This window comes from Thamnophis elegans, chromosome 2, assembly GCF_009769535.1.
Source record: "Thamnophis elegans isolate rThaEle1 chromosome 2, rThaEle1.pri, whole genome shotgun sequence".
In the NCBI taxonomy this organism is placed as follows: domain Eukaryota; kingdom Metazoa; phylum Chordata; class Lepidosauria; order Squamata; family Colubridae; genus Thamnophis; species Thamnophis elegans.
In genome coordinates, this window is record NC_045542.1 from 59,950,580 (window position 1) to 59,972,533 (window position 21,954).

General features: G+C 37.7%; 1 protein-coding gene across 1 annotated transcript in view; it reads left to right on the plus strand.

Moving 5' to 3' along the window:
- The window catches only part of METRNL (meteorin like, glial cell differentiation regulator), a 37,681-nt gene that overhangs the window by 10,726 nt on the left and 5,001 nt on the right, over positions 1-21,954 (plus strand). The window contains exon 3 of the mRNA XM_032210616.1: positions 21,029-21,088. Coding sequence (XP_032066507.1) covers positions 21,029-21,088 — 60 coding nt within the window. The remainder of the gene's footprint in view (positions 1-21,028; positions 21,089-21,954) is intronic.

Sequence of the window (21,954 nt, forward strand, 5' to 3'; positions counted from 1 at the left end):
CATGTCGCATACAATATAAATGCTGTCCTTCAATTATTTCTCATTGTTATTTGCCTTAGCTGGCTAAACCTCTTAGAACATATTTCTATTTCTTTAATTGGAAGTCATTTTTTGATAGTTGGATATTATTTGGGACATCTGAACCAAACATTAGCTCAGCAGGTTAAAATAGGATATATTTTATGCCTAGGATATTGCTCTTTAGATGTAAAGCTTTGTTTTTAGTCCGAATTCTAGTTTAGTTTTCCAGATTTGCATGCCTCTCCTGGAATGCAGATGTGTAACTTGGTACCCATAGTATTTCCCCTGGTATTGAAGTCCCATTTTCTCTATATAGTGCAATTCATAGTAATGTTTGTTAAATAAAATTTTCTTCCCAGGTAAATGCAGATAGGATTGTGGTCTTAATCTGCTCTTTTGTGGAACTGAAAGTAGATTGCAGGTTTTTTCTCCTCAAGTCAGGCTTGCATACAGTAGATCCTATTCTGACATGAGAAAAATAGTCACTTTGTCCCTTTTTATGGAAATATTCACATGCTGGTCCTCACCATCAGAAAACCTACTAATCACACCTGAAGCTCTTATAAACAGAAGAACACTGACATTGACATCCCCTAAACTGTGCTGAAGATGTTACCTAGCCTGCTAATGAAACATTTGGAAACCAGCCCACAAGCTCGGAGAATGAACCTTCACCCTCATCCTATACCCGAGCTATACCCGACCTAGATATTTGCCATTATTGCATGCTTTTTTTTAATAGAAGAGAGAGGAAATGGCTCTAAAGCTTTGATAAGTCATACAATTGTTAATCTACCCTTTTCCTAAACGTTTTATTTTTTTTAGCAGACTGACTGTTTTTGGATAATATTATTGGAATCTGCCTTTATTTTTGTTCTGCTCTCATCCTAATCCAGCTGTGATCAAAGTTCATGTGTCATCCTACTTTAAGGCCCTGCTGTGGCCCTAGTCATAACACTGCTGCGAGGATCAATGCATAAGCAAACTGTACTTGGTGGAGGACCAGGGTTTTGATTGATACATTCAGCATTTTATTATTTACACTCTTCTTTTGACTCAGTCTTCACTTTGCAAATAACTGCTGTGAAAATCACTGCCTATGAATTAGCAGCATATGGACATTGTTTTGCAAATGAATGGATCCTAAGCTGCTGTGCTATATAGCATTATCTATCCAAATTGTCTGGTTTTTGGAAAGTCCTGAAAATAGAGTTGGAGCAAGAAACACTGTGAATGAAGAAGCCATGCTGGATTTACTCCTACATTGCTTGTAGGCTGGGTTGTAGGCATGATGACAAATCCTTATCCTTATGATTGATAGAAGCAACTGTACCTTTCTTCGATTCATCACACTTTATCCCAAGATGAGTTTGAGGCAATATTGTTATGGTGATGTATTGAGTTCCTCTATGGTAGATACCAACATTCTCGTCAGTTCAAGAGCTGGAAATTGAGCTGCTAGTTTGCTGAAGTTTGCTATCTTATGGTTAGAATTACACCATTAGGAAGAACTAATGCAAGAGTTGCTCAGAAATTCTGCAAAGGAGAAGAGCACGTCATCCTTTTGCTGCTTCTGTCAGTCTTTCCTATGAGCATGACATTAGGAAAAACACCATGTTTAAAGTGCTTTTCTGCATTTTCACTTTCATCGTTGTTTTCTTCTTCTTCTTCTTCTTCTTCTTCTTCTTCTTCTTCTTCTTCTTCTTCTTCTTCTTCTTCTTCTTCTTCTTCTAATGAAATCTTTCTCAATCTAATCCAGTAAAACAGACTGTATTTCCAATTTACCTGTTTCAAATCAAGACAAGTACTTCACTAGCAGCATTCCTGATCATGGTGAAGAAAATTAGGAAAATGTATCATTTCCTTTCTGCCTCCGATCCCACTGTGCAGTTTCATCAGTTACTTTAGAATGAACAGAGGGCATTTGGTGAAGAGTTTGTCAAAAGTAACAACTGTGCATGAACACACGTGCACACACACACACACACACTAAGAGTGTTTTGCCTGAGTTTGTTTTTTAATGAAAGGAAGAAAAGTTGGGGGTCCCTCACTGAGTTTGAATAATCTTCTTCTGCAGCTGTTCATCAAGGATTCCAATCCTTTTATTCATTTAAAAAAAGTACTTTAGTTTGTGACAGTTTTTTCCATGTATTTTAAGTGCTTAAAAATGTTCAAGCTCTTGGTTTTCCCTGAAAACCTATTCCTGTTCCAGAGCCAAGGTCTGCAAACTTAATTTACTGGAATTCAGAAATATAAAGCCCTGTTACCTTCAGGGTTTTTAACATATATTTTTTTACACAGGCAAGTTAAACTTTAACAAACATTTCTTCTATCTTGATGAGATCTGTTTCTTATAAGGCAGCTGGTTCTGCTGGTTAATGGGCTTCCTATATTTTAATGTCCAGTATGTAGTTGTAGGAATTTATAAATGCCAACATTCAACTATAATCAAGTTAAGGGATAATAACCAAACATTTCCCATACGATTTTTGCTGAATTGAAGGAATATGCCCCTTGGGTATAGTACTTCTTCAGGTGTGGTGTAAGGATTTATGGGGGTGGTGATGAGATGGTCTCTCTCCAGACATCTGCATGTGATAAATTATAGACCAGTTCTGGGTAACAGCATTCCCATACCAGCTGTATAGGATCTCTTTTGATCCAATGATTCAGTTCCACTTCCTAACAGGAAAGAATAACTATTTTTCCAGCTGTACTGTATATTGTTGAAAAAACATATAGTCTAACCATCAATGTCATACTATCATTCTCCTTAGTCAGTGATGGCAAACCTATGATACATGCATCACATGCCATCATTTACCAATACCCCACAAATATTCATGGCAAAGAATGGGGTGGGCTCCTGCGTGGACTCCAGGGTGGATTTGATTTAAATCAAGTCGCTTTAAATCATGATTTAAATCACTAGGAAAAACACTAGATTTAAATCAACTCAATTTAAATCATAATTTTTAAAGTGCAGCTGTCATCTTGATCCCACAGTAGTTTCTCCTCTGACATGTTGTTGACTCACTGACAGTCCCAATACTGCAGAATATACAGCTATGTATGCTATGTAACTAAGCTCCATTTCATTCTGAATAAACTAAATGATTAATGTATCTTAAATATAAAACAATCTTTAAATAGATATTTACTCCAAAAGCATTTTATTAAAATAAATTTACTAAAAAAATAAAAAAAATCCATTAAATTATTTTTTAAAAATCATTGATCCAGAGCATCTGTACATGAACGGGGCTTGCTTTCACGTGGTTTTCAGATGCTGTGGAGACAGCGCAAGTCTCCAGAGCCTTGGAAAATTGCATGAGAATGGGACCTGCTTTTGTGTACACAGTTAGTTACATACTGCTGTTCAAGGTAGTTTAGATGGGTGGGGAAGTAGAGAATTGTTTGTCTGTTGCTCAGAGGCACTCAAGTTAGGCACTTTCTGAATGTTTGACAGGCCAAGTCAAAAAGGTTTGCCATCAGTTTTTTAAAACGTGCCAAAAGGGTAGTCATAAGTAGTAGTTTATCAGCTACAGAATCTGGGACCTATTTACACACCCTGCTATATAAACAAGCTCATTCAAACAAAGCTACAAATATCATTATGAAATTTAACCAGAATTCCTTATCTTCCTTATTTAGTAAAGAATGCACTCCATAAGAGCTACATGGTAGTTTTATTACCCAGAAACTTTGACTGCAGGTGATCAAATTTTATAGTTAGCGTGGCATATTTAATGTTTACACAGGAGATTTATATGAAGGAAGGCCTTATGCCTGACTCATTGTTTCTCCGTGCTCTTGCACTGTTCTTTGAAATTCCTCTGAAGTGCTGACCTCTGGATTTGCTTTATTTTGATTTTTTTTTAAAAAAAACTAGCGGATAACGCGGCATTGCCCAGGTATTTATTTATAGGAGGGAAATGTCTAGACCAAATGTAATTTCTCATGTTGTATTTTCCCCCTTATCAGAGGGAGCCTCCTTGTGGAGTACTGTGAAGCCATTACCATGGCAACTCCACTGTGTTGTACAGTAGAAGCCAGTACAGCAGTACGGCACAACAGGCTGTATCGTAACAGAACACACATCCCGAGGGGTATTAGTGGGTGTCTTACCCTCACAGTACTTTTTCCCAAAGAGTAAGTCATCTGTGTACCACGTTTGGTTGAAATTTCTCAAGGCGTTCCAGAGTTATGCTGTAAAACACACACACACACACACACACACACACACACACACACACACACACACAGCCATTGATAGATAGATAGATAGATAGATAGATAGATAGATAGATAGATAGATAGATAGATTAAGATCTTCTGTACTGTTTTCTTTTTCGTTGTATGGGAACACCAGTGGTGGGATATGACCAGTACGCCCCGGTATGGGGCCTGCTGGAAACACCAGGTACCATTCCGGTATGGTGCTTTGGAGGGCTCACCTGCCTACCCACAGTCCTTACCTGTATTTGAACCGATCGGGGCTTCCGCGCACCGAGCATATGGCATTTGCACGACGCTCTGATGAGCAGCTGGAGCCGTCACAGAGTGTTGCGGATAGTAAGTACGAATGCGCGTGCTGTGCACGTGCATGTGGAAGACGCCCGGCCCCATTGCATCGTACCGGTTGCACCAGGATCTGGAACCCATCACTGGGGAACAACATTGTTAGGGGGGCTACAGCTAAAATATTGTCATGTTGACTCTTTAATTCCATTATCAGTGGATGGGATTATCCACTGAGCTACCAAACAAAATATTTCTTCCAATCAGTACCAGCTTCTTGGATTGATTCCCTGTCAACCAATACTCTTAGAAAACCCTGATAATTCCACTTATTTAGCAAGGAAATGAAGGTGTCTCTGATTGCATGCTATAAAAAAACAATCATAAATTCTTTTTAGTTTTTCACAGGTTTCATGTTAAAAAATATTGTGGGCTCAGGTGCACAGGAAAATGTTAAGAGCCTTTTTGGATATGAATCAAGGTATTTAATCCTTTCAGGACTGAATTGCCAGAACTTAGTGCTGCTTACAGTGAACGCCTCAATCCTGGTAATGTCCAAAACAGAGAGTAAAATAGTTTCAGGATGACAAATAACTATTTGGCCCAAAACCAACATTTTAATTAGGCTTTAAAGGGTAGCTGATACGCCTGGGCCAGATTCTGTTGTTTTTCACATTTTTCTTTAAATGTAATCCTCTTTCCAATAGCAAAAAATCTAGAAGGGCTGGATTTTTGAAGGAGAAAAATGCCAACAGTTCTTAGGTGACCTTAAAGAGTCATGATTTACCTTGGTCTTGAAGTAAGACTTGATTTTTCCATCTTGTTTTTCCATGTTTGTTTCTATCTTTAATGTCTTTGCAGTTGTTGTTGTAATACTGTTTATTGCCTCTTGGAACACCACTCTGAAATTTCTTTGCTAAGTTCCTGAGATCCTTGTCTTTCTTGGGTTTGCATTTGGCATGGACTTCTCTTCTTGGCAAACTCCACTGTTCTGACATCCAGTTTGTTTTCTTCTATTTCTTGATCTCTTTCACATTTATTCTGAAGAACCCCGGTTCTTTTCTGAATGAGACTCAGGACTTCAAAGCAACTCCTAGTGTTGTTCTTGACAATGACGTACACATGCTAAAGATCATACTGTGGAAACTTTTTGGTTTTGTTCTTCCACTTTAGCTTGATTCGCAACTTGCATGCGAGGAGCAGTTCCACAGTCACCTTCAGGACACATTTTTGCTGTAATAAAAGACCTCTTCAGTTTTCTTATAGCAATAATTAGTCAATTTGATTTTAGCGTACTTCCTCTGATGGATAAAAGTGTTGTTTTGATGGTTTGAAAACTGTATTAACAATGGGGGGCGGGGAAAGCCATTGGATTGGCAGAAATGAATAATTTATTCAGGCCATATAATCCAACCCCATTTTCTTCCTTCTCTTTCCAACTTTTTTTAGCCTCCAGTTAAAAGGAGCACAACTTCTTTGCCTGTTCTGTCAATTTCGGATTGAATTTTACCATAAAACTCATTCAACTCCACTCTCTCTTTTGTATCAACATAAACTTGTAATAAATGTCATATTACTGAATTGCCCATGAAATCTGATTGATATTATTCAGTCACTGATCATGTTGTATTCAAGTACAGCTAGTCCTAGACTTTTAACCATTCCTGTATGACCATTCAAAATTACAACGGCACAGAAAAAGGTGACTTGTGGCAAGTTTTATGACCATTGCAGTACCCTCCTGGTCATATAACCAAAATCCAGGCATTTGGCAACTGGTTTGTATTAATGACAGTTACATTGTCCTGGGGTCATATGATTACCATTGGTAGCCTTCCCAGATGGCTTCCAACAAGCAAAGTCAATTGGGGGAAGCCAGATTATCTTAATAATCACATGATTCAGTTAACAACTGCAGTGATTTGCTTAAAATCTGTGGCAAAAAAGGTCACGAAATGGGTCACAACTCACTTAACAACTGTCTTGCTTAGCAACAGAAATGATAGGCTCAATTTTGGTCATAAGTCGAGGACTATCTATACTGTCTTTACTATATCTTCCTGACTATGAAAGCAATGTATTTTCTTTTTGTGTCCTGAGCAGTAAACAGTGTAATTTTCTGAATGAATGTGTTCAATTTATTTCTCAAATACTAATGTAGACATTCTATGTGTTATCCAAGTGCCTATGGGCCAGCATCAACTACTTGGCTGTACAATTCTGTAGGACTACATCGTCTTAAAAATTTCTTTCCTGAATGGTGGTATTAAGAGCAAATCATCTTATCCAATTCAATAAAAAAGAACAAGAATTATACAAGAAGCTAGTGCTAGCTTAGAACTGACTGGGCTTTTTTTAAAAATAAGGCTATGGGGTTATGTTTCCAATAATCTGTATCACGTTTTTCCAAATACTGGCAGAACCAGTTAGTGTATGTGGAAGATTAGCACAAGAAAGAAAGGTCTCTTTTATGGATTATAATATTTGATTTTATAGGAGGATCCATCACTGGGAAGGGAGAGTTTTCCTCATGCCATTGCTTTTGAGTATAACATACTTTGAAGCTGAAAATGCAGCTTTTTGCATTATGTTTCTAGGGGCCTAAGTTGCTTTAAAATAATCTAGAGGAAGTGACACTATCCTCTCATATTTTTCATCATTTTTCTTCTAAATTTAAGCCCCCCCAGAACAATTGAATGTCTACTTGATACCTTAGAAAATAACTTAATCCCTTTTTTTAAATGATCCACTGGAAGTTAGATCAGCATTCTGATCATTACCAAGTTAGAAGGCTAGAGAAATCAGTGGCATATTAACAGAAATATGGCAAGCATCAGATAATAATAATTAAAGTTTCTAACTGAATATTGCCAACAAATTTAAAACATGACATAGTAGTAAATAGATTGAAAGAGGTCAATGTGTATATCACCCTGGTGGAGGCTTATATTTGTGGTCACTAAAAGTCATGGAGCATAATGACGAGAAAGGAAACTGTCATACTGTATTATCTGAAGATGATGTGGTTATGCATGAAATAGGATGGGCATATGGTCTTCAAGTTGAGTCTTGAGTCCCAATTATTGCCTCCAGAAGTTGTAAATGCTCCAACACTGGAAGTTTTTAAGAAGCTGTTGGATAGCCATTTGTCTGAAATGGTATAGGATTTCCTGCCTAGGCAGAGGGTTGGGCTAGAAGACCTGCAAGGTCCCTTCCAACTCTGTTGTTCTGTTCTGTTATGTTGGCTTGATGTATAAAATTTACTTATAAGGTTATTAAATTTAATATCTTAGTGCTTATCTCAGTGGGACAAAACTGAGTAAATAGGCCTAGGATTATATTACAGTTAAGATGATAGACTGAAGACATTTATCTGCCCTTGAGTAGAGTTGAATAGAATGGAACAGGGCACATACAAGCCCTGTCCCCGGAATCGGTATGTACTTGGATGCTAATAGAGATCTCTATGCACTTCATTCAGATGTCCGAAAGGAATATAAGCCATTGAAAAGCTCTTTGCAAGCTTATCCAGGAATCCAGATAAGATGGTGATTAAACACACAACCATTTTTGTTATTAGGAAAATACTGAGCAGAATTGCCAGAGGCAGACACTTCAGTGCTTAGCTGTGGCTCTTTCTGTAGCTTATATGGATATCAATGTAAGCTTAATTGATGTTAGTTCTAGAATTTAAATTACCAGATCTTGAGTTACCTGACTGCTTATAACCAGAAAGTACCTAACCACACTAGAACGGCCAAATAACACTGAAATAGTCCAAGAATGGCAGAGTTTTCTGAATTTCTGTGGTCAAGAATATTCTGTTGTCAAAATGACTCAGAGGAGTATGTTCTCTAAGGTCGCTTTGTCATACAGTTTTCATTCCATTTTGGAAGAAATTACTCCAGGACCTTTTTCTCTCTGATTATGCTGTTTTAGTCAGCAATGGCCCTGGACTATTTTGAACATTGACTATGGCTTTAAATGTTACAATAAATTGCACAATTAAGTGGCACAAATCTGAAATGAGTCCAAATCCATGCCTTCTCAAACCTATTCCTTTTTTTAGAAACAATATAAAATATTGCTTAGGTTCTTTTAAAAAGTTCCCTTTAAGGCTTATTTACACTTTGATCTTTTTTTCACCAACTTGCTCTCCAAGTTTAAGTTTAACCAGCTTCTAGTCATTTAATTCAATTCCACTCCAATCTGGATTCCATATGAGATTGAGACATTTTACTGGAAGGATTCCAGCCTGGGTTAATATATACAGTGCTTGCTGTTATTGTCCTGATACCAGAGGCCAATGGAAAGTTATTTTTGTGCTGGAGCGGAATACCAGATAAGAACTTTTATGTACTAAAGAACAGGAAACTTGTGGTGAGCTACTTTCTTGTACCTTTTCCCCCCTCTTCTTCTTTGCATTTGAAGACTTTCCCTCTCTGCTCTTATCAAAATGAATATTTAGTAGAGATGGAATTCCTAGTTTCTGAAAATGAAGGTTGTTTGAGTCATGAAGCAATAAGATATGCCTCCAAGCTTCGGAGGGTTCACAATAGCCTAAGGAAATTGATACCTGAGCTGGTCTCACAACTTCAGAGCCACTAGTGCATGTGATTGTTCCACAATACCACATGTGTACAGAGCACATTGATTGCTACATCACTGGTAGATGTCATAATAAATGACATCTATTAATGGATTATTAATAGGGATGGGGAGTGGTTAGCAAATTAAAAAGTTTATTAGCTTTGAACTTCACAAATGAATTGGTTCCAAACCAACATTGCACTGGTTGCAGTATGAGCTATTTTACCATTGGGAAGGCTCCTCTGCAACTTTTTAGACACAGTTCTAATCACAATGACAAAGAGTTAAAGCCCCAGGCACTACCAATGCTTCAGTGCTTTCTTTTTCTCTTGCCAGATGTGATTATTGTTGGGTTGTTATTTTTGGTTTTAGCCCCCGAAATATTTGAACAAGATGAAAAACATATCTGCTTTGATTTTCAGAACAGAGTGGATAGTGGACTGTATACTGTATAACCTTAGCAGTGAGCCACTGGATAGTCAGATGATGATTTCTATCCTGTCTTTTGGAGGAATCCGCACAAAGCAGTCTACAAAAAAAATGTTGCTGCAATCCTTGTGGGAAAAGCACACTTGAAGGATCACATATTCAGGCTTGCTTCATAAAAGCCTATTTCTTTTCACTGTTCAGAAGTCAAGGATATGCCAATTAAAAATAATTGGTGAGCCAAGAAGATTGTAGTAATCTCTCCACGCTGTGTCAAACTACAATTAGAAGAAGGACTGAAATTATGAGAAATTGGCATTAACTTTTCCAGGTCTGCAGAATGTCTGATTCACTAACTGCACTGGAGCCTTTTAACGTGTAACCCTCCCTCTCCCCTGTATTTTTACAGTGTCAAATAGGAAGCAGAAGCAGGAAGCTTATTGAGTCATAGTGGGCAAACATGAACAGTTGTGTTTGGGTCACAGATAGATGCATGCCTGGAGTATCTTTTAATGCAACATATGAATTGTGGTGGATGACAGAGGAGGATAAGATCAGACCATTTAAATAGCTGATACTTATTTACCTGATTTTGGTGAAAGCTTTTCCTTTTAAAACTGTACCCCATTGAAACTGTGGGTCTAATCCTTTTGCAGAAAGAGTTTAACAGAAACTACATGAAACCAAGTTAGACGTCAACAGGATCTTTGATTCCTCTCACACTATTAAAGAGTTTACATTCATTTATAGTCCTCTAGGGAGCTGTATGTGCAGGGTTTATCCCTCTTGAGTTGCAGTAGCTCATCCCAGCTGAAAACTGAGCTTGCAAGCCCATTTTCAGAGTGCTCCGGCCACCACAGGCACCCCTGACATAATGATGTCAAGCTGGCCACGCCCCCACCCCCTCAAGGTCAAACACAACCCTGATGCGGCCTTCAATGAAATTGAGTTTGATACCCCTGCTCTAGAGTATCCTTATGAGATACTAAGCAGTGAGCCATGGTGCTTGTCAAATTTATGCCTGGCATCTTAGTTTTCCAAATTCTTCAGGAATTTGCTTCCAGTAGAAGCTCATTGATATAATGAGTTTTAAAGAGCTGTTTAATGCTAGGAGCTATTTCTGTGTGTAAAATACACCTGCTGTACAATACAGAAATCAAAGTCTAAATATACTTGTACATAAACTCTAGGAATTGAGCCTTTTTCAAATAAGTGGAAATTTGGCCATTCTCTTCCTCGCCTGGCAATTGAGAGCCACCTCTCTAGTGTTTACATAACTGTTCCATCTAGTCCAGTGATGGCTAACCTTTTTGGCACTGAGTGCTGAAGCACGCCTGTGCACTGGAGCACCGGAACCCGGAAGAGAACAGCTGGCCCGTGTGCATGTGTGTGGCAGCCAACTGCTTTTCTGGTTCCATTGCATGCATGCATGCTGGAAAGCTGCTCTTTTCCGGATTCTGGCATCTATGCGCACTAGCCAGCTGCTCTCTTCTGGGTTCCAGCGCATGCCGGAACCCAGAAAAGAGCAGTTGGCTGATGGGCATGCATGCAACGGAGAGGGCGCATGTGTGCAACAGAGAGGCCTCTGTGTGTTACATGTGCCACAAGTTTGCCATCACGGATCTAGCCTGAAAAGGGTTGAATTCCACTGCCAGCTTCAGCTTTTATACTACCATGACTGTGGTTGAAGAGACTTTAGAAGAGCACATAAGAATGGAGGGTTGCAGGGGGGGGGGGATCAGGTTACACACCCCAAATTAGAGCAACACTCTTAAGAGACATGCCTAAGTAGCACACACTATGAATCAAGCTTGGGTTTCTATATTCTCCTCTGTTTTCCCTGCGTGTGGTGATTTCTGGGTTTCTAATATCAAGGCAAATATGAGTTAGCTTGAATTTCTGAAGAAGCTAGATTATTTTTCCATAAAGTTGGAAGTGGAAGAAGCTAGCTCACATAAGGCTTGTTTTTCTTTCTTTCTTGTCAGACACCAAGCTACTATCCCATGGGAATTCTGAAATACAGTTTAGCCCTTAAACGCTTTTAATAAAACATTGTAATCCCAGTAGGCATAGTTCTGTCTTGGAAACAGTTTTACACATGGAGTATTCAGAAAGTGGATTTTCCCCTTAATGTTTTCTTTGTCTTGCGATAAACTAGGAGTCCTATCAAAAATCAAAGGGAATTAAGGTTAATAAATTATACACGTTACTAGTTTTTAGAAAAAGGATTCTAACTCTGAGAACGCTTGCATTTTGTTAATATATTCTATAGGAGGAAAACCATGCTAGGCTAATCAGATGGAATCTGATAGCTCCTTTATTTCATTTTATTCAAAGTGCAAGTTTTTGAAAGCTTGTGTATTTGTTAGTTGGAAAGAACCATTAGAGACCTTCCAATAGTATATTCTTTTTTTCTTTTCAGCTATAGATCTAAATTGCTAGGATCCTATAGTGAAAACTTTACCCCTGATGTGCAGGGCTTGGATTTTCAGTTACTTATGGTGGTCATTGTCATTTTTTAAACTTGTTATTTTATTGTATTCTTACATTCTCATGCAGAACTTATATCTGACCCAGGTTTGAACTGATTAATTTGCCAAAATATGAAGATGTTGGATGAAGAGTGTTAAGAGACTTGATTTATGAGTCATATCAGAAATGGGGAATAAGAGATACGATTCACTTCTTCTCCAGAACATTTGGTATTCTTATATGCTACTAAATACCTCAGGGTTTCCCTTCTCTGAGGAGATAACCTCTTCCTAATTTGAACATTCTGGAACTTTGGGAGAAGTTTGAAGTATTTTGAAATAATGTATTATTTTTCTTTTTTCTTTTTAAAATCTAAAGTAGCATCAGAACGCTAGAAGTTAAGAAGGCTACATCTAATCTGTCATGTGATGAATAGGACCTGTTGCTTGTATTAATTCAGTGTAGCAGATGAGTAGGAGATTCAGTATAAACAAAAGAGTACATCCCCCCCAGTTTATACCTAAACTACAAAATCTGCCGTTGTGAATTTGTCTGATGTGGATTCAATAATTAAGCTGAGTCTCTGTTTACACAGACAGCTATAGTAAAAAAAAAAACCATGCAAATGTGAGTGCTTCCTCCATCAAAAAAGAATAGGCAACCTGTTTGAGCTTCAGCAATTACAACTTTCATGAACCCTTACAGTAGCCGTGCTTGGTTGGATTGATGAGAATTGTAATCTAAAATATAATGGAAGGCATCAAGATACCTATCACTTTTTTCTAAAGTAAATGTTTCAGAGGCAGTTATAAGGAGAGGGTTAGTAACCTTTTGCTGCTATTGTCACCTAAGCCTAGCTTACTTATACCTTATATATTATACTAGACTGAGTATATAATTCAATGGTGCTTATTTACAGGGAAGCACCAGCTGCAAAAGCTATAACATCTAATTAGTGGGCAGCCTTTATTTCCTTGTTTATCATGTTTAATTGGCTTGAAAAACAGGTATTTGATGGAACCTGTTTAGGAAATACTTGAACTACAAACAATATATTAATAAATAATTGCATTGTTTTCTATTGATGATAAATAGTAGTAAACCGTGCACTCACTTTTTACGTATTAAAAGCAGTTCTGCCTCTTCTTTTTAAAAACAAATATAAAGGGCGTAGTATGATACTTTTTAGAGTGGCAGCAGCATTTCTTTCTCCGCCTGCTGTTGTGGTTGTTTGGCCCTTGAAGACCTCTTAGTTGAAAACAATTCCCAGCTGTTCCTAAGTTCCCCATTTAAAGTTTTCAGTCCAGTCAGATTTCATCATAATTGTTGTCAGCCTTGTGGAAAATTTGACTGTCAGAACCCATATATAATTATGGAAGAACTACTAGTGTTGGAACAGATTTCCTTCTACAATGAATATAATCAAGGCCTGACCACTACTATGCCAATAGTTCAGCAAGTAGTTTATTTTTGTCTACATTGTGGATCAAAATGTTGCTGCAAAACCCTATAGATTAGGCTCTCCCTTACAGTAATAGAAGTATCAAATAATTTGCTTTTAATGAAACTTGTAAACAAAAATCTGCTTCATATTCTGCTTCGGAATCATTCTAAAGATGAATGTTAAAATCACAGAACTGCATCTCATTTAAAAATTTCAATGTTGACATTAGATATAATTTATATTACTTTTTTACATAAGCATATTGAGGACACACTCACATGGATTGGATGCTTTAATGCTGTGCCTATGACACCGCTTTATATAGTAAAACCAAAATGAGAATATTCTAGGAGAAAAGCAGTCCAGTCTCAAGAAATTTGGGGCTTCCCCCCAACATACCACCTAGCCTCATTGATAATATTAAGTGGCTAAGGATGGAGAGGAGAAGATAGATGTTGTCAAGTTTAGTTGACACACTGGTTAGAATGCAGTACTGTAAGCTATTTCTGCCACCTGCCAGCAATTTGGCAGTTCGATTCTCACCAGCTCAAGGCTGACTCAGCTTTCCAATCTTCTTAGGTTGGTAAAATGAGGTCCTAGATAGTTGGGGGCAATATGCTGACCCTGTAAACCACTTAGAAGGGCCAAAAAACACTATGAAATGGTATATAAGTCTAAGTACTACTGCTATTTTCTGTTCAACCTGGTCATGATGCAAGGCAAATCAAAATTGATAGGTTATGCCAAAAGAGCCCTTGCTATGGTTTGATAGACATTTCTTTTACAAATTAGAAGAGCCGAGGTGGTGCAGTGGTTAGAGTGCTGTACTGCAGTCACTTCAGCTGACTGTTATCTGCAGTTCGGCGGTTCAAATCTCACCGGCTCAGGGTTGACTCAGCCTCCCATCCTTCCGAGGTGGGTAAAATGAGGACCCAGATTGTGGGGGCGATATGCTGACTCTTTAAACTGCTTAGAGAGGGCTGAAAGCCCTATGAAGCGGTATATAAGTCTAATTGCTGTTGCTAAGAATATCTTTATGGTATTCTAAAATATTTTCTAACAAAAATAAAACAAACATTGCTTTGTTCCTGGAGGATTATTATGGACACCTATGAAAAACATTCTGCTTTTTTTCTTGCTTGTTTTTCAAGAGTAGAGAAAGCTTCCAAGTATTAATAGCAAAAGCACTTAGATTTATATACTGCTTCACAGTGTTTTACAGGCCTCTCTAAGCTGTTTACAGAGTCAGCATATTGCCCCCATCAATCTGGGTTCTCGTTTACTGACCTTGGAAGGATGGAAGGATGAGTCAACCTTGAGCCAGTGAGAATCAGACTGCCAAACTGCTGGCACCCAGAAGTCAGCAGAAGTAACCTGCAATGCTGCATTCTAACCACTGTGCCACCACGACACAGTAATGAGGGATGAATTGTTATTGGCAGCTATAACATTGCTGGAAGGTAACTAAACAATCATAAATCTGATTAAAAACAAACAAAAACAACTCTCAGAAGACAAAGCATTTTAATGCCCAGTATAAATTTAGTTGTGACAATTTCATATCCAGTTTCCCCTGAAATTGCAGAAAAGAATTTGAAAGAAAATTGGTCTATTAACCATTGCAGGGGAGATTATTTGCATGACTTTCTTCGAGTATAAATGGATAAGGCAGGAACTCAGGCACCTGAACCTCTAATGCACCTTATATTGTGACACTATAAAAATTCATCTTTCTCCACTCCCTTCCTACCACTCCATAAAGGTCTTTGGATGAACTAGGTACTAAAGGTGAAGAGGTTGCAAGGCATATCTTCACTTAGTTCAGGTCATGATACTCCCATCAGAGGAACTCCTACCTGACTTAACAGTGAGTCACTACAATGACAGCAATATGCCATAACCTCCTTAGCATCCAGGCATTTGAAAGTGCACTGAAACTACTCTTCTTTTCTTGTACTTTCGGGTATTATTGTTGACCATCTATGAGGTTTGTTTTGGCTTAGAGTCCTGTGCACTGAAATTGTCTAAGCCATCTGAAGCAGGAAATAGAATAGTATTGTTGTTCTTAACACATGGTCCAATGTTGAAGAAAATAGACAGCTCATAACTTGTAGTAGTAAGAGATGATACACTAACTAGAAAATCAATATGAAGGCGTAGGAACATTCTATTGGTAAGAATTCCTTTCTTCTTGTAAATGTCTTTATAGAAGAACAATACTGTATCAACCGTGGCAGCTGCTTAATAACCAACTAGATTTTGGACAATCATAATTCTTTTGGACTTTAGTTTCTTTTAGAATATCCCTCGTTTGTTCGTATCCTGTTTCCCTGAAAATAAGACCTTTCCAGATAATAAGACCTCTCCAGATAATAAGCCCAATCGGGCTTTTGAGTGCATGCTCAAATAAGCTTTCTCCCCAAAATAAGCCCTCCCCGAAAATATTGCAACACAGTAGCAGCCATGAGGTGACCATGCTCACTGCTTCCTGCACCTCAAAAATAATAAGACCTCCAAGAAAAAAAGGCCAAGCACTTATTTTTTGGGGGGTGGGGGTGGTCAAAAGAAAATAAGACCCTGTCTTATTTTCAGGGAAACACAGTATTTCTTCTACTTTCTCATGCAACAGCACCTGCAGACTCAAGTTTTCATAAAAAGTAGCAAATGATTTTAGCTCCACTGTTATTTTTTATTCAGCATTGGTACTGAATAAAGCCACCTATTTTCAAGGTACACTTATATAATAAGTTGAATTTCTCTTCCAATTGTATGAATGACCCTCTCCTTAAAATAGAAAGGACTTTTAGCTAGCAACATGCCTGTTAAAATGACATCACACGAACTGTTATTGCTGTACTCTATTTGAAAGTCTCTACAGTTTAAAAATACATCTAAATATAGATATAATTATTCATGTTTTGAATAATTACTACATAAATCTGAATGTAACACGAAGATTTAAATTCATTAAAGCAAGAATCTTCCAGTTTTCTTTTCCCTAAGTGCCATCTTGTCATGTTCGCTGGTGACACTGAGCATAGATGCTTAGTTAAATTGATGACTTCTCATTTTTATGATGAATGTAAATGCCCTGCTGGGATAACAAAGGAAGTTGTAGTTCTCCACCCATTCCATTTTTGGGTCTCCAATGGGTAGATTTAATTAGCCTGCTGCTAGAGAGGGCAGAGTTCTGAGTGAAAAGGAATTCCATAACTGAATAGGGCATTATAGAAACATCTGCACCACCTTCTCTGTAGAAGTAGCTGGCTGAGTATAAAAAGCAGCTACATTCCTTCCTTGATTAGATTAGTGTGGGTTGTCTCTACTATTTCCAGGCTACACAGTTCTTAACGTTGTAACAGATCTGGTCTTGAGTTTACCCTTGATCTTCCTGTCGTGAGATGTATGTGTCAGCTATTTCTCCTCTAACATACTTTAGAATTGGTTTTCTTATATGAAAAAAAAATAAGTTAGCCATCCATGGTTTCATTGTGTGAATGTTTATGCACATTTATATCCTAATTTTCACATAATCCTATAATATATTTGTCTTCCATAACAATTATTGCTACAATAACTAACATGTTCTACACACAAGTTTTCAACTAGTTTTTTTTATCATGGGAATCATTACCCAAGTTCATCAAAATCTGTATAGGGGAAAATCCTGTCCACACTTGAAAGATGCTGTTTAAGCCACCAAATCTAATTCCATGCTTGGTATAGAAATACAAATTAAGAATTCAGGATTGATGGTTGTTCCTCCACTCATGAGTCCAAGGTTATATCTGATTACATTCCGATTTAATTTTAATTGAAAACAGGAATTCTAACATCACATAGCCATTTTCCATTGTGTTTCTTGCTACTTCCATCTCTTTGACTAGGTGAAATATGGTAATTTTATGGCCATGAATAGTTTTTTTTTCCCTCTTGGCAATAACACCAGTCCAATGTGTAGCCCTAACATTTCCTGGTAGACTTCGATCCAAACATTAACGAGGTCTGAATCTTGCTTGGCTTCCAAGCAAGATTAGGTTTAGCCAACTGCTCTGACTATTTCATTGTCTGTACCATAACTATTGGTTACTGAATCAAAGATAACAATCCTCCTGTGCCTTCCGTGACCCTCTGAAAGAAAAGACAATCAGATACCCAGGACACTTGGCAAAATTTGTCTCCCAAATGATGTCATGGTAATTTAAATCCCTATCATGCCTCTTTGAAAGAATTGCACTTTGCTTCTGGAAAGCATTATCCATATCTCTTTGGTTGGATAAGCCATAGTAGAGGCTAATAGTATTGCCCACATTCATCCCTCTGCTTATTTAAGCCCAGATATCTTCTGCAGTATGTTAATTCATTTGAATTCCTTAGCAGATATGATACTTTTAATACACAGTGCAACTTCTCTTTCTTAACTATTACTGATGTTTAGAAATGTTCTGTTATTTTGAGTCTGAAATTTTCCAAACAAGCTTGCAACAGTTATTAAGCCAGGTTTTTTTCAAAGTTGAAAGGTTTTTTTGATCTTGAAACAGGATTATTTACAGGTGGTCCTCAATTATCACCGCAATTGGGATAGAACATTCATTGATAAATTGTTTGGTTGTTTAGTGAAACATTAGGGGACCATAACTTGTAATCTTCCTGCTGGCTCCCCCATTGTCAGAAGCCAGGTGGAAATATGCCAGATGGAAATCACATGATCCTGAGATACCACCATGATCACATGATCATGGAGATGCTACACTGATCATAAATGTGAGGACTGGTCATAAGTCCCTTTTTTCAGTGCTTTGAAATTTCAAACAGTTCCTAAACAAATGGTCCTAATTCAGAGACTACCTGTAGAATCTGGAACAGTTGACACAATGTGATTCAGATTCCATACATTCTGAATATAAAATATTCTGAACATCCTTGAAACTTCTCCTTTTGAATAAAATATATCTTTCTTTGCTGTATTCCAGTTACTTCATCAGTTCTTTACCATGTCTATTAAATCACATTTGTTTTTCTGAAATAAAGAGTTCAAGCTCGTCTTTATTTCTAACATTTGAGAATCAGTGTTAGGCAACCCATCTGATAAATTTATGAGCCAGTTCTCAACTCTGATTCCCATTAAACATTTTAATAGGCCCCACCAGACCAACTGTCTTCTACATGATACAAGTCCTTACATGATCCTTCATTTGAGGTTTTGGCTTTGAATTCCACCAGAGACAGTTACAACCTTTCTGATGAAGGACATGTTTACCAATCTTTATGAACCCAACTCACGTAACCTGGTAATACAGACTATATGATATAATATTCCCATAATGGTGAATGTTGAATACCATAAAATATAATGTGGATAAATTTAGGAGCTAAGCAAATAAATGTCTTTATGATAAAACCAGGATGATCTTCCCAGTGTATGTATTTCTGTGGTTTCTAGCCTTTGATAAAAAAAATCTCACTCTACAGCTGTTGTTTCATTATAGACCTGTAAACTATTTGACCATTTCCAATATTTCTGTAACTCAGTGTTTATCCACCCTAGCAATTTTTAAGGTGAGTGGACTTCAACTTGCAGAATGCCACAGCCATCCCAAATTCTGGGAGTTGAAGTTCACAAATATTCAGATCTCTACAAGTGATAAACTCTGTAGTTATTAATAGCAAAGAACTCCTTCTGAAAGGACTGATAGAACCAGGTTCACCCCACCTCCTTTTGCATGCCTTAGAGCAGGGGTGTCAAACTGGCAGCCTGCGGTCTGGATGTATCATGTGCAGACCACACCCATTCCAGCTCCATGAATGGGGAAAATGTTGCAAAAGGCACGTGATGGCAACGTGATGCAGCGAGTTTGATATCCGTGCCTTAGAGCCTTATCTAGTCTTTCCCATATGAAACCTGCCAGTCTGGAGACATTCCTGTATTATAGGCAGAGAACAATCAAGTAGCTAGTTTGAACTCTATACATATGGGTCTGGTTATACATGTCTGACTGTCACATTATAAGTGGGATAGACAGAACGGATAGACAAAATATACTGTATTTTTACCCCCATTCCAAATCTCATGAAAGAAAATGGAGGAAGTGACCACAAGATCATTTAATAGAGTAGGATAAATTGAGAGCCAAACTTGATTTCCCAAAGAAGAAAAATGAGGAGAAATCAGTAACAACTCAGAGTTTATTTACTTACTCTTATGCCATCATATGCCATGTGCTAAATAAATAAACAACAAACAAACAAATAATAAATATCACCCCTTTTATTTTATTTTTATATATAAATAAGTCAAGGCAGCAAACATACCTCAGATTCCTTCCTCCTCCTATTTTCCCCACAATAACAAACCTGTGATGTAAGTTGGCTTAAGAAAGACAGAATAACTCAAAGCTGGCCTAAGAAAGAAAGACTAACTCAAAGTTGACCTAAGAAAGAAAGACTAACTCAAAGTCACCCAGCCAGCTTCCATGCCTAAAACAGGACTAGAACTCACAGTCTCCTGGTTTCTAGGCCAGCAGTCTTTAAGCAGTACAACAAGGGAACAGTTAAGAGGATTCAGAGGCTTGAAATGCATAAAATGTATGCTGACTGGCCTTTTTAAAGCCAGAAAGTAAGCATGAATGGGTTCTTTAGTTTCAGTCACTAATTACTATGCTGAGGGAAGAGGCAGCTTTCACAGAGGAACTGTGGCCCAAGCAAGAGAGGTTAACCCCCCTGTCCCAATATGCTGTGGTACTGAACTGTATCAGGTCTACAGCCTTTACTTTGTAGCTTAAGACAAAGTCCAAGGGAAAAACATGAAGCTACACATGGTATCTTTAATGTATAGTGTGACCTTCAGACCTCTGCCTAGCTTCACAAACCAGGGATGCAGGTGTAGGCTGCCTCTGGCTTTGTCCCACAGCCTTGTGGTGCAACTGCTCATGAATAAAGGCTACTGTGTAAGGGTACAAAACAGCTGCTGTCTCTTTCCTAGATGATTTTCTCTCTTTTTTTAAAAAAAAAAACCTTCCTCTCTGTAGTCTAGGCTCAACTACATCTTATGTTTAAGGCATGGCTACCAGCTGCATCTTTATTTATGTTCTTATTTTAAATGGGCAAGCCAGTTTTGTTGGGATAATTAGGAATAAGTTTTCCTATTGCAAGTTCTGACACTTGGAATAAATTCCTAGAATCAAAGATCTTGAATTCCGAATGCATGCGGGGATGTTTGCTTGCTGAATCTTGAGGAATTGTGTTTTAAAAGTTTATCTTGACAAGTTAGCATCTGCTAACTGAAGGGAACTATTCTGCCAGGGGATACAATTCAATGTAGAATATAGATAGATATCAAAGGATTATTGTAAGAGAAAAGGTCATATTCTGGTTATGACATTAAATATAATGCCCAGAATATGGATATTTTCACAGAAAATATTGCTCTGAAGACGTAGACTACACATTTGCTGACTGAATTGCATGGTGCATTAAGGTTGATCTTTAAGAAGTTCCTGGTAGAACATTTACCTTCTTGAGATACTAAAATGCCCTTCTTTGTTTCATTCTCAGCTCCCTGCCAACCTTGCAGTGACACGGAAGTCCTCTTGGCTGTCTGCTCCAATGACTTTGGTAAGTTTCCTTGATTTCTGGATGACTGCTGAGTTCACCATTGCTCTGTAAAATCCCATTCTTCCCTTGTGATAATCTGCTGGATTTGGCCTACAGAAACATCACCAAACAGTGAACAAACTGAAAGCCCCAGATTGTAACCAACAAGGGAGCCCTTTTCTGCTCATTTTGGAGTAAACAAAGTGTATCCAAGAAGTACAAAGGGGACAAGGGAGGAAAAGCCTTTATATGGGGTTTTAGCTCTGAAGAGCTTCAATTAAATCATTGTGTTTGGCTAGTTCTTTTCTACCATGGACAAAGAAAGAGACAGGCTGTGGTAATAGTGGTGGAAGTTCAAAGGTTTTTAGGAGCAAGTAATAGGAATTATCCTCTTGATGTTTCTAAATAGACCCTTGATAAAAAACTAAATCCCTGTTTCTGTGGAAGTTGTTGCTTTTAAAGATGAAGTTTATACTTAATTCTGCAGGAAATAACTACAACAGGGTCTTTTATTTTATTGGGCTCCTGACCTATAAGAAAGGAAGGATTTTCTCAAAATGTACAGAAGGAATAAAATATTGGTGAATGAAACTTTTTATGGAATAGAAAATATTCTCTTTTACACTGGTCCAAATATAATTTGAGGAAAGGGTTTTATAAAACCTGAAAGCAAAGCAGATTCAATTCAGATAATCTTCTCTGAGTCATTAAAAAAATCATTTGATGCATAGATATCCAACAGAAATCTGTAGACTCTCTGGAAAGAAAGTGCTACAATACAGTTAGACTTTATCAGTATGCTTAGCAGAGATCCAACAGAATTATGTATTATTTTTCTCCAACTACATTTTGCTTGCAAAGATTGCCTGCCTGAAATGCTTAGATCT